The sequence below is a fragment of the Carya illinoinensis genome, chromosome 5 (assembly GCF_018687715.1).
Source record: "Carya illinoinensis cultivar Pawnee chromosome 5, C.illinoinensisPawnee_v1, whole genome shotgun sequence".
In the NCBI taxonomy this organism is placed as follows: domain Eukaryota; kingdom Viridiplantae; phylum Streptophyta; class Magnoliopsida; order Fagales; family Juglandaceae; genus Carya; species Carya illinoinensis.
Genome location: NC_056756.1, coordinates 49,527,200 through 49,542,797, shown reverse-complemented (window position 1 = coordinate 49,542,797; position 15,598 = coordinate 49,527,200). Strand labels below are relative to the sequence as shown.

The 15,598-nt window shown below is 37.4% G+C and overlaps 1 protein-coding gene and 2 pseudogenes across 1 annotated transcript; 1 reads left to right on the top strand and 2 right to left on the bottom strand.

Moving 5' to 3' along the window:
• Positions 1–6,979: 6,979 nt before the first annotated feature.
• On the bottom strand, positions 6,980–9,136 carry LOC122310470 (annotated as a pseudogene).
• A 431-nt stretch (positions 9,137–9,567) lies between these two features.
• Positions 9,568–14,211, bottom strand: LOC122310467 (annotated as a pseudogene).
• A 265-nt stretch (positions 14,212–14,476) lies between these two features.
• On the top strand, positions 14,477–15,199 carry LOC122310466. The gene has a single exon (XM_043124340.1). It carries the CDS (start codon positions 14,477–14,479, stop codon positions 15,197–15,199), a length of 723 nt encoding a protein of 240 aa, XP_042980274.1.
• Positions 15,200–15,598: the final 399 nt, after the last annotated feature.

Sequence of the window (15,598 nt, the reverse complement as noted above, 5' to 3'; positions counted from 1 at the left end):
CCTTAGCAAATATGGTCACTTTATTCCACTTACTCACCCTTAGACGGCCAAGAGTGTGGCCAAAGCTTTTGGGGATAATGTTGTGAAGCTCCATGGTTTTCCAAAGAGTATTGTGACTGATCGAGATAGGGTGTTTATGAGCACCTTTTGGAAGGAACTCTTTGAGCTCCAAGGGAGCAAGTTGAAGGCAAGTTCATCTTACCATCCCCAAACCGATGGGCAAACCGAAGTGGTGAATAGAACACTTGAGCAATATTTGAGGTGTTTTTACCATGAAGAACAAAGGAGATGGGGAGATTACTTATCATGGGCCGAGTATTGGTACAACACGACATTCCATGCTTCCATCCAAAGGAGTCCTTTTGAGGTAGTGTATGGAAGACCACCACCTATCTTGGTGAATTATGAGAGAGGCACGGCCAAGAGTGATGAAGTGGAGAGGGAATTGATCACTAGGGATGAGATCCTAGTGAAAGTAAAAAAAGAGCTTAAGATAGAATGTAAAAGTATTATGATAAAGGAAGGCGTGTAGTTGCCTTTGAGGTAGGGGATTATGTGTACTTAAAGCTACAAACCTATGGACAAATGACAATGAGGAAGAAGCTTAATTTGAAGCTGTCCAAGAAGTATTATGGGCCTTTCAAGGTGATTGAGAGGTTAGGAGATGTGGCATTTAGGTTGAAACTTCCACCAACATCAAAACTACATCCGGTTTTTCATGTAACCGTGTTGAAGAAGAGAGTGGGTGACCCGAATCTCATTGTGGAGGAATTGCTGAGATTTGATGAAGAGGGGAGGATGCTTTTGCAACCAAAAGAGGCACTCGACTATAGAATGATCACACGAGAAAGAAAGAGGAGGAAAGTGTGGCAAGTATTAATCCAATGGGGTGGAGTGCCAAGAGAATAAGCTACTTGGGAAGACTATAAGGATATGGAGTCGAGGTTTCCTCAATTTATCCTTGAGGGCAAGGATGTGCTTGAAGAGAGGGGGAATGTCAGACCCTCCAAGAAAGTGGCCCTGAGCCAAGCCTCAACACGCCCACTGACATGCCTAGTCAGCACCACTGACGAACCACCGGAACTAGCCAGCATGCAATAGCTAGCCAGCAGCATGGCCAGCATGCCAGCAAGGCTGTTGGCCTACCCTGCGTCTGCACAGTATGCAACAGCATGCTGGCGAGGTTAGTGGGCTAGCCTGCCAGCCCAACCCAGCCAACGTGCAGCACAGCACGCTGCATAGCTTGCGCAGGTAGGCCAACCAGGCTTGCCCAGCGTGCACGCAGGAGCAAGCCAACCTGCACACTGTGCAGGCCATGCCAAGCCTGGCACATGAGTAGGCCACCTGCCTGGCCAGCACGCCCAGCAGGCAGACCCACCTGGTCGGCCAACATGCCTAGCAGCTTAACCAGTAAGTAGGCTATGCGTGCTGCCCATCAGCCATGCAGCCTGACCAGCCCAACCAGCCAGCGCCCACGGCACTAGCCATGCGGCTTGACCAAGATTAGCCAGCCAACGCCCATGGCTCATGCCATGGGCCATTTTCAGCACGGGACAGCACCAAGGCCAAAATTATTTTATTAATTAATTATTTTATGTTATTTCCTTATTTCCTTATTTTAGTACTATTAGAAATTATTTCCTTATTCTAGTATCATTAGGAGTCTCCACTTGAGATCTCCTTTGGTACTTGGCACTTGGACTATTTGGGTGCAACCTGTGTGAATCCCAAATAGAGATTCAACACCTTGACGTTTATGGACGGGTGTTGATTCAATTATCAATCTTATGAGCAAGTTTGTTTCTCTTTTCCATTATTGAGTTGCAATCTTGTTATTTATTTGTTGTTTACATTATTCTTATTGCGATTTCCATTATACAACATGCCCCATCAATTCCCTTGATAGATTCACCATTCCAACACACTAGATCTACTTTTCCAAGAAGAGCTAGCTTTGTTGGCCTTTTTCCTTCACTTTTCCTTCACTTTCCTACCATCCAAACATGAAACACTATATTAGCCTCCATACAACCTTCCATTATCCTAGATCTAATTCCTTTCATCATAAAACCCTAGATCTAGTGCCTCCATACTTCCCACACAAAGCCCTAGCCTCCACAAGGATTTCTTATATTTTAGGAAACCTTAAACCCTAGCCTCACTTCCATATTTACCAAAATACCACTCAAGGGGCGCCTACCATAAACCCTAGATCTAAATATCATCAAGTGGTGCCAACCCCATAGTGAGATCTCACCATTCGGCCATCATCATCCTATACACCATATTCATTTCTTCAAGATCCCAATTCACAACCACAACACAAATCATTCATATTCACCAAATCTCATCACTCAAGTCAAGTACTCAAGTAACGGGCAAGAAAGAAGGATAGGCTCTTTGGTCATAGTTGGAAGAAGCAGATCTAGATAACAATAGTGTTTAGGGACTAGACCGAGGTCCCTAACAAATTTGTGAAGGGCATAGGGTTCCGAGCATATTCTAAGTTCTTAGAACCTAGGTTTAACATTTTTTATCGTCACACGGTGGTGAATGATATTATTAAATTATGTTGTGTAAATAAAGATTTGTTGAGAAATCAATTGAAGGGTCAAAGAGTTTGTCTCGCGACTGATACGTGGACATCAGTCCAAAACTTGAATTATATGTCTTTGAATACCTGTTTTGTAGATTGTAATTGGAAATAAAACAAAGAAAACTCAAGTTTTGTTTAATTCTCAATCACAAATGTGAGACAATTGGGAAGGCCTTGGAGGCCACATTAAATGAGTGAGGTTTGGAACAAGTTATGACAATAACGATTGACAATGTCTCGTCTAACGATACTGAATTTGAGTAATTTAAGAATTAGGTTAGAAATGACAATAAGGGTAGGAGGTTGTTTTTGGTCTGATTTCTTCCTAACAAAATATGTTGGTAATTCACATATTTCGCTTGCAATGCTGGCTAATAAAGGGTTGTTTTTCTGGAAGGGGATTATGAGGATCATGCCAAAAGTCTTACAAAATTCTATATGGATGGTTTGTGGTGGTAATCTAGATTTTTGGTGTGACAATTGGTTGGGAGATGAAATTCTTGCGCAAGGGTAGGATGTGGTGGTGGAGCCTGGCCTTAAATTGTTTTTTATGTGTACTATTGCAGGTTGGGATTTTGAAAAGTTACAGCTACTGGTGAGTAATGTACAAATGGAGAGGATAGTTAGCTCTCAAGTAAGATGCGTGAGGGACTTGATATGCATATGGAAACATTCGACTAATAGAACATTTTCCTCCAAGTCTGCTTGGCAGCTAATAAGAAATCGAGGTATTGTGTGTTCATGGAAAAAGTGGTTATGGCAGCAATATTTTCCTAAGAAAATGTATTTTTTGTGCTGGTAAGCTATACAACATGTTATTCCTATTGATTAGGTGATTCGCCTTATTGGTATTCAAATGTTCTCAAAGTGTAATTGATGTGTCTCTCCTTAGATTGAAACGCTGGACCATGTATGTGATGGGGACATAGCGAGACAAGTATGGTATGGAATTATTTTGCATCTGTTTTTGGGATTAGCTTACCTCATGTTCGTGTATGGTAGGATGTAGTGAACAATTGGTAGTTTGGGGCATCTTCATCATCACAAGTTGGTTGGTTTCGTGGGCTATCCCAATTATTATTATCTGGGCTTTATGGTGTGCTCGTTGTTCAACACGGATGGAAGAAGTGTTTGATTGGAGGGGCTTAGTTCGTATGGTAAAAGGTTTCATTGTGCATATTTCTTTGTCCTTATGAAAGTTTAAAAAATTGGGCACTAATGAAAGTACTATTCTCAAGTAATTAAACTATCATACCAGTTGTCTCAAAGCCTCCTACGATTGTTGCGTGGTCTCAGCCTACTCAATGTTGGTTTAAATTAAATGTTGACGGCGGGTCATGTGGTAAACCCAAGTTTCTCGAGTGAGGGTGGTATAATTTGGGATGTGCATGGCTGTGTGGTTGTGAGATTTGCTCATTCTTATGGGCATGGTACAAATACAATAGTGGAATGTAGTGCTTTTTTAGATGGATTGAGGATGTGTCACCAACTCAGTTTGAGCAATGTTTTAGTAGAATCTGATTCAAATGTTTTGGTAGGTTGGTTTCTTTTGGGGACTTGTAATTATTGGTATCTTAGGGATTATTGGAATAAACTTTTGAGTCTTTCTTTTTTGATTGATATCCGAGTTCATCATATATCTAGAGAGGCTAACATGATAGCTAATTTATTGGCTAAAAAAGGGTCGAATGGAAGGGTTATGGATTTTTTTGGAGAAGTTTTTGGTCCGGGGACTTCGTGGACTTGTACGTACGAATAGATGAGGCATACCTTATATTTGTTGTTAGTAGTTTGTTTGGGTTTGTGGGATGGCTTATTGATGTACTCATGGTTTTCCCCCGCTTGAGTGAGAGTTTTATCAATAAATGGAGGTACCGCCCTGCTTTCTTTTTTTCTTTTTTCTTTTTTTTAAAAAAAAAATCTATCATGGGTGGTGAGTGTTTAAATGTTTGATGTGTTGTACATGTCCTCAATCTTATTATGATTGAGGGTTTGAAAGATGTTCATGATTCGGTTGCAAGAGTTATAAGTGAGGTGAGGCTTGTGAGATCTTCACTTACTAGGCTTTAGAAATTCAAGGTGTCTATTCGTGCTAGGTAATTGAATGCAAGAAGGGGTTGTGTCTTGATATTCATACAAAATGGAACTCAACCTTCTTGATGTTGGAGACGGCCCAACAATATAGAAGGGCCTTTGACCTCTTGGGTGACGAGGATATGCAATATGTCAAACACTTTGAGGATGATGGTAGATTAGGGCGGTCCAAGGATGATGATTTGGATGTAGTGTGGATTTTTGTAAAATTTTTTAGGTTTTCTATGAGGTTACATGCACTATTTTCGGGTCTTTGTATGTTATATCTAATGAATACAAGTTTGTCAAGTGAAAGAACAATTAGATGAAATGTGCATGAGTGTTGATCATACTTCGCGAAATATGGCAACAAGCATGAGGACCAAATATAAGAAGTATTGGGAAAATTTGACTAGGATCAACATTTTCCTATATATAGCTATTATTTTGACCTGCAGTACAAAATTAAAGACATGGTGTATGGCTTGAAAAGCATCAACGAGAAGGCATAGGTGGATCATATTGTGGCAAAGATTAAGGAAACCCTCAACCTAATCAACATGAGATTTGTCATTTTTGGCTTTCTATTTAATCACACATTTAAGTATTAAGATAAAAGGATAAAAATGACAAATCACATGTTGATTAAGTGAAGATGTGTGGTACAAGGCTTTCATATAAAATTTTTCTTTAGTAGAATTATTATTTATGACTTAGAACTTACTATTTAGAACTTATAACTTAGTAACTTTATTAGATATCATTAAATTTTTCATTTTATGCTTTAGCTTTTGAGTTTAATTTTTGTATTATGTATTTAATTGCTTTTCAATTATCTTTTGTTGGATTAGACAAAACAAAAAAAAGAAAAAAACAAAAAGGAATGGCATCTAGGCTCAAAATGGCCCGGAAACCTGTTATGGACTGAGCGGTTCGGTCCGGACCAAAACAAAGTTGGGACCGGTTGGTCTTGGTCCCAAAATGTGCGGATCGATTGACATTCTATCCGGTCCTGGGGTTTACAAATTGTGGACCGGACCGAACCAAATGGATTGAACACTATAAATATTTTAAAGAAATTATTTTTAATAATTTAATATATTATTTTTATATAGTAATTATATAAGTTAATGATGTAATTGTCATCTAATTTATTATCATTGACCGTATAAAATATTTTTTAATTAGTTATATAATTTACATTAATAATTCATTTAATTTTAATTTAGTAATTTAAATATGTTTTTTAAATTTATTTAAAAAAAAGAAGAAAAAAAATAATAATAATTGGCCCAACGGAACGGACCGATCGGACTGATAGCTACCAGTCTAATCCAGTTACTATAGATGTTTAGTCCAGTCCAATCCAGAGAAAGTGATGGACCAATCATCCCCCAGACTGGACTGAACCGATTTACACTCCTAGATGGACCCATTGAGGCCCAACGGGTGGTGGGGAGCAGACGGTCCTCTCAATATGCCCCCCGCCCACGGGATGCGGGGTCAAAGTCAGGGGCAAAACCTTCCCCCACCCATGCGGGGTGTAAGAAGGGGGTACCTCGTTTGTACCATACAGGTAGCACCCTAAAATTATTAAGCCGAAAAAATGCTATTAAAAGTATTAAAAGAGCTGCATTTTCTTCTTCAGTCGTAGGCTTAGAAGGAGTCAAAGTTGAAAGCCCACATATACAAAAACTAACTATTACTGTCATGGTAGATAGGAGTGGAATGATCATTACGAACTCCAATATCAAAATTGAAGTCCAAGTATGGAGCAACTGTAAGGATCCGTTTTATAGGGTCAAAGGTAGATGATTTGTTTGTTTGATGTGTTTTTCTATTACACCCAATGGCGAAAATCCTATAGCTTATCTTGTCAAATCTACTAGCTCAGAGCCTTAGACTCACCTGACTTGACGACTGCAAATAGAGAAAGACTAATGCCATGCCTTTCACTCCTCCCAACATAACATGTGGGCCAACTCCCATCAAAATGTAGAGAAAATGACAAACCAAGAATTAAGAGCAGCCCAAAGAAACCTCAGTTTTCACAAATGACAGAATTCTATAACGCTACTTGAAGTTAAGCAAGTAATGTTACTTTCACAAACTTCTTGTGCACAAAAATTCACCACAACACATCTCGACCTTTGATATTTTTTTTTTATCAGAAAACAATATTTTATTGATTATAAGAATAGATAAAGGCCCAAGTATGCATAGTAAAATTGCATAGATGGGCAGTCCTAGATAGACACAGCTTAGATATGCTCATAACATTAGCAAATAATGATACGGACATCTCACTAGTCAATTAGGTTGCGAGACTTGATCATAACAAACAAAGTAAGTCAGCATAGTATAGTAATAATGCAATTTACCAGGTTTCACAACTTCTCCACGTTGGGATTTAATGGGGAGCTACCTACCATCCAAATGGGTCACTATAAATTGGAAATATAAAAAAATTATTTTTTACCACATTAGCGCTCCATAAACAACAAAAATATTTTAAAACGTGAAAAAATGCACAAAAAAGAAATATGAAAAGGACACATCAGCATTGCCGCTTCATTAGCTTCTCCAGAGAATGTAATCCTATGTCCATTCTGCACACCCTTCTCAACAATAACTTCCAAAACCTCCTTCTCCTGGACAACCTTCTCTCCCTTGCATTGTAGGCAGCAGTTCTTGTCTCTGGTCTCACCATTGCCCTTACACTCATTGCAAGCATGCTGAATTTGTTGGATCATAGAGGTCCTAAGGTGTCTGATGGAGATTTTGGTTCAGAACCTTGACAACCAGGACATTCCATTGAAGCACTTAACTTGGAGCCTTTACTGCCAAATACCATAAAAATTTCTCATACAAGATTAATGGAAAGAAAATACCTCACATGCTAAAATGTATAAATAGGTACTAACCCCTTGCATTTGGAGCAGATCATGTTATGAGAGGGATACCTTTTTGGATGTGCCATTGTAGAGGTCCTCCAAAGAAACCTTGAGACGATGGATCACATCATCTCCCCTCCTTTGTCTTCGGCCTCTGTTGCTTTCACCACCTGGATACCAAAAAACTTAGGAAAATGTCCATATATTATGTTTCATAAACAATCGCATGTATTCCATGGCTCAAGATTCATACCTCCAAAAGGGCTGCCACCAAACAAAGATTGGAATATGTCAAATAGGTCATGTCCACCACCTCCACCTCCCATTCCTTCCTTGAGAGCATCCTTTACATTCTGATCATAGATCGCACGCTTCTTTGGGTCACTTAGAACCTCATAAGCTTGGGCCAACTCTTTAAACTGAAAAGTGAAAGTCTGCCCAAATTTGGCATGATTCAATATATCCACTCACAAAAAAATAATAATAAGGCTAAAATGAAACTAAATACAACAATAAATTAACGCATAAAAGAATCATATTCTCAGCTTCTCAATGAGTCAGTACATCGCAGCGAAAAGACCAAATTAAAAGTAACCATAGGTCCATAACATCACCGAAGCATTGGCTGCCTGCTTAGCCATAACCGAATCTACAAAGGTAGAGCAGGGTAAATTCATTCTTGCATAACCGAATCTACAAAGGTAGAGCAAGGTAAATTCATTCTTGAAAAATTGTTTCATCACTGGTACTTCGAGCCATTCAAAATCCAACCAATAACACACCACAATAGATTGGAAAACATCTCCTATAATCAGCAACACCATCTACTGCTTAAATCAGCTCCCTTTGTCTTACTTAGAAGAAAAGGATATCGTATGTTATCGCCTAGAAATAAGTTTGATGCCAATGCAGTGAGCTCGAAGCAAGGTGCCATGCTTTTCACAAACATCACAACTTTACAAAACCAATAAAAGCATACATATTGGCAATAACTAATTCTCCACAATTCCCTCAACCTATAAAGCACAAACAATCAATTCATAGATCCATGATCTCCATAATGACATTCATTGACTTTCGTATAAGTACCACAAATTTTAAAGAACCAAAGCTTAGCAGTTAGCACTACAAAATATATAAATCATAAAAAGGAGAAAATTACAATCACAATAGACTTGTACAATTCGACATGACAAAACTAACGCCAGAACAGAATAAAAAAAAAAATAATTGCACCAAACCGATAAATAATTCCCAAATTTGATTAGTCACAAATTGATAAAAAAAAACCACATTGTAATCAAAAGAAAGAGAAATCAAAACGACCTTTTCCAGGTCACCAACCTTGTCCGAATGGTTGCTTTATATTAAGCCTTTCTTGAGATCATCTTGCGAAGCGTTTTTCAACACTCCAAGAACCTCGTAGTACTTCATGTTGTTGCTTTTCTTTGGTGCCCTCCCAAAAATTTTCTCTTTTTTCTAAAAAACGAATCAAATCTCATCGTCATACAAATTCTAATTATACAGACGAAACCCCAAATTTGAGATCAGATAGGAAAAGAAAGGAGGGCATTTACTGATCTTCAACTGAATAGATTGTAAGGGAGCAAAGAGAAGAACCACAAGAGTGCGCAAGATGGCTAGGGAGACAGAAAGGAGAAATTCACTCCTTTTGAAAAAAATGAGTAAATATGATATTTACATAAAAAATTAATATTTTAATAATAAACTCCATTTTTTTTTCAAAATAAGTTCGGGACATTTACAAAACCCATGATTGTTTTATTACTCAATAGAAATGGGTATAATCATGTTCGTATCTAGTTTTGTAAAGGGAAGAATGGACAAAATATATTGATTTCAGAGAAAATCTTAAAACTGGACGAGGTGAAAATGCAAGATTTACACCCTCCAATAAGAAGGAAACACGTCAACGGTTTCATAATCTTATCCTAAAATCATATATATCTTCTTTAGTCTCTCTCTCTCTCTCTCTCTCTCTTCTCACTCTGAGAAAACTCTCTCGGGTTCTTTATCAAGTTGGAGATAAGAGGGCACCCCATCAGCTTCAGTTTCCATTCCTATGCCCGCTTCCAAAGTGAAATTTTCCAAGTACTTTTATATATATACGAAATTGTCTACCAATTTCCTTGAACAAATTGGTTAGATCTCAATCTTGTGATTATTTAATAAATCAAATACTTAAAGTAAATAAACAAACTTGCATAACACAACAATTGATTACGAAGGGAAACCCTTTAAAGAATTCTTTAAATGTAAAACTTTACGGGACAACTAAACTTAGGAAAGTCAATCTTATTATTTGAAAATCAATTACAAATAATCATCAATTACAAAACATTTGCAACTCAACTCTCTTACTTGCTCAGACAAACGAACTGATTGTCTTCTATCGTAGTAGCAATTAGAACCCCTGACGATTTTCAAATATTGCCTTTCCTCCTAGAACTCTAGTGGCTAAAATCTAATCAACGATCCTCCAAACTTAGAGCACAATCACACTCAATGAGAGATAAAAATACGAAAATTCTCCAAGGAATTTTCTCACCAAAATATGCACTAGAAAGTACTAGAAAATATGTAGATCTGAATCTCAACCAATCCTAACCAATAGGATCCCTTAAATAAACAATTTGAAAAGAGTTATGGTTGAAGTAGGATTCTATCTGTCGCGAGGACTTCTCCTGACGAATTGCTGACATTTTGCGATAACTCTTCACTGTATTGACTAATTTCTATTTAGCTTCTATTCTGGATAAATGTAGATCCTTATGGACTTGAATTTTACCTAAATGACGTATCTAAACAAGCTCTAAGATTTCTAGATAAACCTAATGTTGTTTAGAGATAAAATCAATAATTATTTTACATTCATCCAAAAATTACAAATATAATGATAAGATAAACTTTGTCATTTAATCTTAGCCAACTGTTGCATTTACACAAAGCATCAAGCTCTGTGCCCAAAAAAATTAGTTAGAATAGATCAATCCAGAGGATGAAAGTACTATGCCTGCCCCCTCTTCTTTTGGAATGAAGGGATCTTTCCCACAGAAAAGAAAGTGAGGAATGGCTATTGAATGAGTTATGACTTTCCTTGCAATATTGGTCATACGAGTTACTTAAGAATAAGCAGATTAGACTAATGAAGCCATTTCATCCTACTAATGAATGACCCTAATGCCTACAATCTTGTCCTGTGGACACATTAATAAGAACGCTTTCAACGGTACCTCCGGGATTTAGTAGTTCTGACATCAGATAGTCAATGGGCAAATTCATATCAGGAACATCCTGTGTAATGTTTTAAAACAATCCTAAAGAATATTTCCCTCAAACTTTAACCTTTACATATATAAAAAGCTTACCACCCATGAGTTCTTCCTCATCAATGTCATCCGGCACACTATAACTTCTACCAAGGGTCTCTTGAATTTCATTACTGACATCCGTTAGTCCATCATCTCATCTTTGCAAGTTCTACGGAAAACAAAGATATCTGTTCAGCACCAGAAAATTTGAAAGGAAAAAAAAAGAAGATCAAAAGATTACATACATCTATATCTTGGATCTTCACAGATTTCATCATTCCTTTCAGCTCCTGGTTTGCAGATTTCAAAGCTGACATCTGGAGAGAAGATAACTAAATAAATTGTGGCAAAATACAGAAGTGACTTCACTATCTGGTTCCCTAAACATGACCCAGAGCATTTGACTAGTAATGAGTGTTCGGGCCTAGAGCCTAGATTAATAACATAATTATAAAGAATCCCTCCCTAGTGATACATGTTTCCTCCCCTACCTCTTGTGAGGTCGGCAGTCGGTTCTAGTCAGGTTACAGATTAAGCTCCACCTGAACTGCTTGAACCATGCTGCTTAGGGCGCCACCAAGAAAAACAAATGTTTGGAGGTGAATATAACACAACCCCAGCACAATGGAACGTAATGCAGCATATGGAGAATCTTTTACTTCAATAACCGGGCAAGTTCACTGGAAAGTTAGTCCAAATTGATTAATCATCTAAACCCAAGTTATAAACAGTGAAGCTGAAAACAGACTTTGTCATCATAAAAGTACATTTTCTGCGTGTCACACTATATAAATCAGACGGTATTATAAATTACGTTTTAAATGCATTTAACTATATAAATTGCACCCAGGGATAGAATTCTATATACGGTGTGGCCCATTCCATAGCATTAGTTTTCTGTAGTCCATGTAATAGATAAACATAGCTACAAATTTAACAGCTACCGATCCTAACATTCAGTTGCATTTGCTCAGGCAATGGATGACACGTAAGATTCACTAGTCTTAAGGTCAAGTCAGTCTGTGAAGACCCTCCAGTTTTAAGTACATTCTTAGGAAGCCACTCAATTGAATGACATAAATTTGGAAACCACCCCCCACTCCCCTCTCCCTGGTCTCCTATTATAAGACATCCAAAAAACTTCCACGCCACCCCCTTCCCAAAAAACTTGAAATGCCCCGCTAAAAGCCTTTTTAAACCTCTTTTTTGCTTAGATGTATATCCTTCACACTTCCTATGTACCTTTAGTACATCCTTTTTCATTATCGATAAAGCTCAATTTGTTAAGAAAACAAAGATCTTTATGGTTATAAAAAAAATTTGGAACCCCATAGTCCCTAAAACCCATTAAAATTTGGAAAACTCCCATTTGTCCCCCAAGAAAGTTAGTGTAATAGTCCCCCAAGCCCCCACATATTAAAAGAAAAGAAAAAACCATAATTTCACCAAAAAAACTGAAAACAGTTGTTTATAGATTGTGGCTAACACTCAAAAGCCTAGTACCAGCTCCAAATATATATAAAAAATATATATATACTATAAACTAAAAATCTGGTTCAAAGTTTGCTAAAAAAAGTCGAAACGAATATTTTTCTGGAACCCCATAACTTATTCCTCTCCTAATCAATTCATCCTCCTTCTTGAGTCTCTTTAACTCTTTCCTTGCTATCTTGTTTTCTTCTCTTCCTCTTTGAAGAGAAGCATGGAGCTTTCGCTGTCATCTTTCATTTCTATAGATGCGCACCATGTAATCTTTCGGTGTCATCAATGCACATTTACATAATATGTTTTGCATCTTGAATTACGTTAGATGTATTTCTTATTACTATACATAACGGTACATGATGTAAACTTGAAAAAAATGATTAAAAGATCTCGTTAAGGTCAATATTTTATAATAAACAATATAAAGAAATAAATGAAAACTTGTTAGGAAATACGGTTTGGTGGGCATCTTTAATACCCTCAGAAGCTAAGGCAACTTGATCAAGATTGAACGTCTGATTGTACAGCATGTCCCGTTGTCCTTCATACCAGTCAAGAAGATTAATGGATTGGATAAATTCAAACGCTATTATACACCATACAGACCCACAAAACAAACCATATATCATCCGCATATTATCCATTCTCAACAAACGAAATTAACTTAAATATCAAAAGGATCTGTCTTCACTCCGATCATATCCTTAGCAATTTTACTATTCATAAATCAATCAAAAACCTTAGGAATAACTTTTTTGCAATAAATTTCTTTAACCTATCTCAGATGGAACCACAGATAGTCTAGTTTTAGAATTGAAGTGGGTACAAATACCCGGTGAGCCAAACATATGATTTCCATATCTCAGAGTAAGTTATTAGCCAATGTCAATTGTAACACCAAACTCGATGTGTCCTGATATCCTGAACCAAAGGGACACCATACGTATACCGAATTGTATCCTTTAAAAAGACATCATAAAATAAACATGTCGTTTTCCAGTAAGATTCAAAAAATTCCTTGTCTGGCGTTCTGCCCACTAGATGCAAATTTCTTCATATAAACTACCAGCGGTTACAGAATCACATGCACCAATAAAATTGCAAAAAAGAGGAAATTACATTATAAAAGACACCTACATTCGCTTTTGCTTGATAACCCTCGTGGCTCGAGCTTTAACAGTTAGTTTCTCGAGCAGGACTAGATCTTGTTCTTTTTATCTGTTCTTTATATCTACTAAGTTCAGCATCAAGCTTTTTAATCAACGGTTTCACCTCTTTTATTGATCTGGGAAGAACATATCTTCTCAGATATTCAGCCTTTCCATTGTTTCTTTGTCGGAAGTTTATTCAGATATATTAATTTTTTTAATAATTAAAGAAGTAATTATTAATAAAATTATATTTTTTTAATAATTAAATATGTTCTAAAAATGTTAAAAAAAATTTTAAAAAAAATTAAATGCACTGTATACGCCCAGCGGTACATTGCCCCTAACATTTGTCCATTTGAGAATGTAATAAAAATTAAAAAGGCAGGAAATTTCCAGCCCGATCATGCTAGAGGCGATGACCTGATTTAATTATTGTGACTTTGGTTATATATATAGTTATTTTTATATATTTTATTAATGTAATTAATTAAAATAATTATTTTATATTAAAAATATGACAACCCATCACATAAATAAAATATATAAATAAATATCTATGCATACAATTTTTATCCAAGAAAGTATGATCCAAATGATGCCACGCGTCTTCCATACACTACTCCTACAAAACTGCCACTTGTCCACCTTCTTCACCTTTAACCACGTACAGCCCAACTCATCCGTTAACTCCCATTTCCGTGCACTTCCCTTGCCCTTTAAACTTTCTCCTCATCCCCTTTTTGTTTCGTCTCCCGATCCCTCCCATAGGAGCTGCTGATCAGAAGCCTATCTAAGTCCAATTCCTTCTTTCTCCCCCGTCCTACCCTTAGAAGAGGAGAAGAAAAAGAATAAGCCAAACTCTTTCTCAGCTAACCAAACTCTTTCGTCCAACCCGTAATCAAGAAAAGCAGATCAAACACGATCCTCCCCAAGAAAATACAGAAAATGTCCGGCGAGGTTGGTCCAACAAGCAATGACATTAGCTTTCCAAAAGAGCAAGAATACGAGGCCTCGAATATTAATAACAAGTTCCACTCAAGCAGTCCACGGAAGGTCGGCTTCCTCTCTTTCCGACATCTCAACGCCGTCGCTCTCATAATCATCTTATCGGCCAGCGGCATGGTAAACCCTGAAGACTTAGCTTTTGTGTTATTTTCCCTCTTCTACATGTACTTTATCTCCATGGTTGCATTCCCAACCCTCCACACTTCAAAGGAACCTACAGTCTTTAGCCCTCAAAACAAGCTTCTTCGCATCTACGTACTGGTTGGTGCCATCATTGGTCTTTTCCTCCCTATAGCATACATAGTTCATGGCATCTACGAAGGTGATAAAAAAGGAATCGAGGCCGCTACACCGCATGTTTTTCTTCTCGCTAGCCAAGTTTTCATGGAAGGAGTAGCATTCTCGGACATGTTTTCGTTGCCAATAGGTGTGTTTGTGCCGGTTTGCTTTAATACAAGGAGGGTCTTTACCATCGTGGACTGGATGAGGAGTGAGTTCTCGAAGGTTGAGGAGTCGTCGGGAGGGTTTAGAAGGAGATCACATGCCGGCAGAGGGCTCGCCGTTGCTAATATGGTCTTTTGGTGCTTCAATCTTTTTGGGTTCTTGTTGCCCGTCTATCTTCCTAAAGCTTTCAAGAGATATTACTCTGGGGATAAGGTGTGACTGAGAGGCTGAAAAATATTGGCGCTTTAAAATAAAATAAAATAAAATAATTGACAAGTGTTTGGTGATGTGAGCGTCGATTTATTTTTCCGCATTTAAGGAATGAGTTGTCGTCTGATAAATACATTTTATTGTTATAAAATCATGAAAATAGAGAAAGAAATTTAACGATAGAAAGAGAACTCAGAGAGGTTAAGAGAGAATGAGAGGAGATTCTCTTATTGATTTGTAGATCAAACTTATGAATTTCTTAAAGAATTAAACGATATATATAGGCGTACAAAGGGGACTATGCTAGCTCACTATGCTAGCACTATGCACTATGCATTTGACGACTAGATAAATGTGGTCATACAATTCAAGATAGTTTATAACACTTCCCCTTTGGATGACCATATT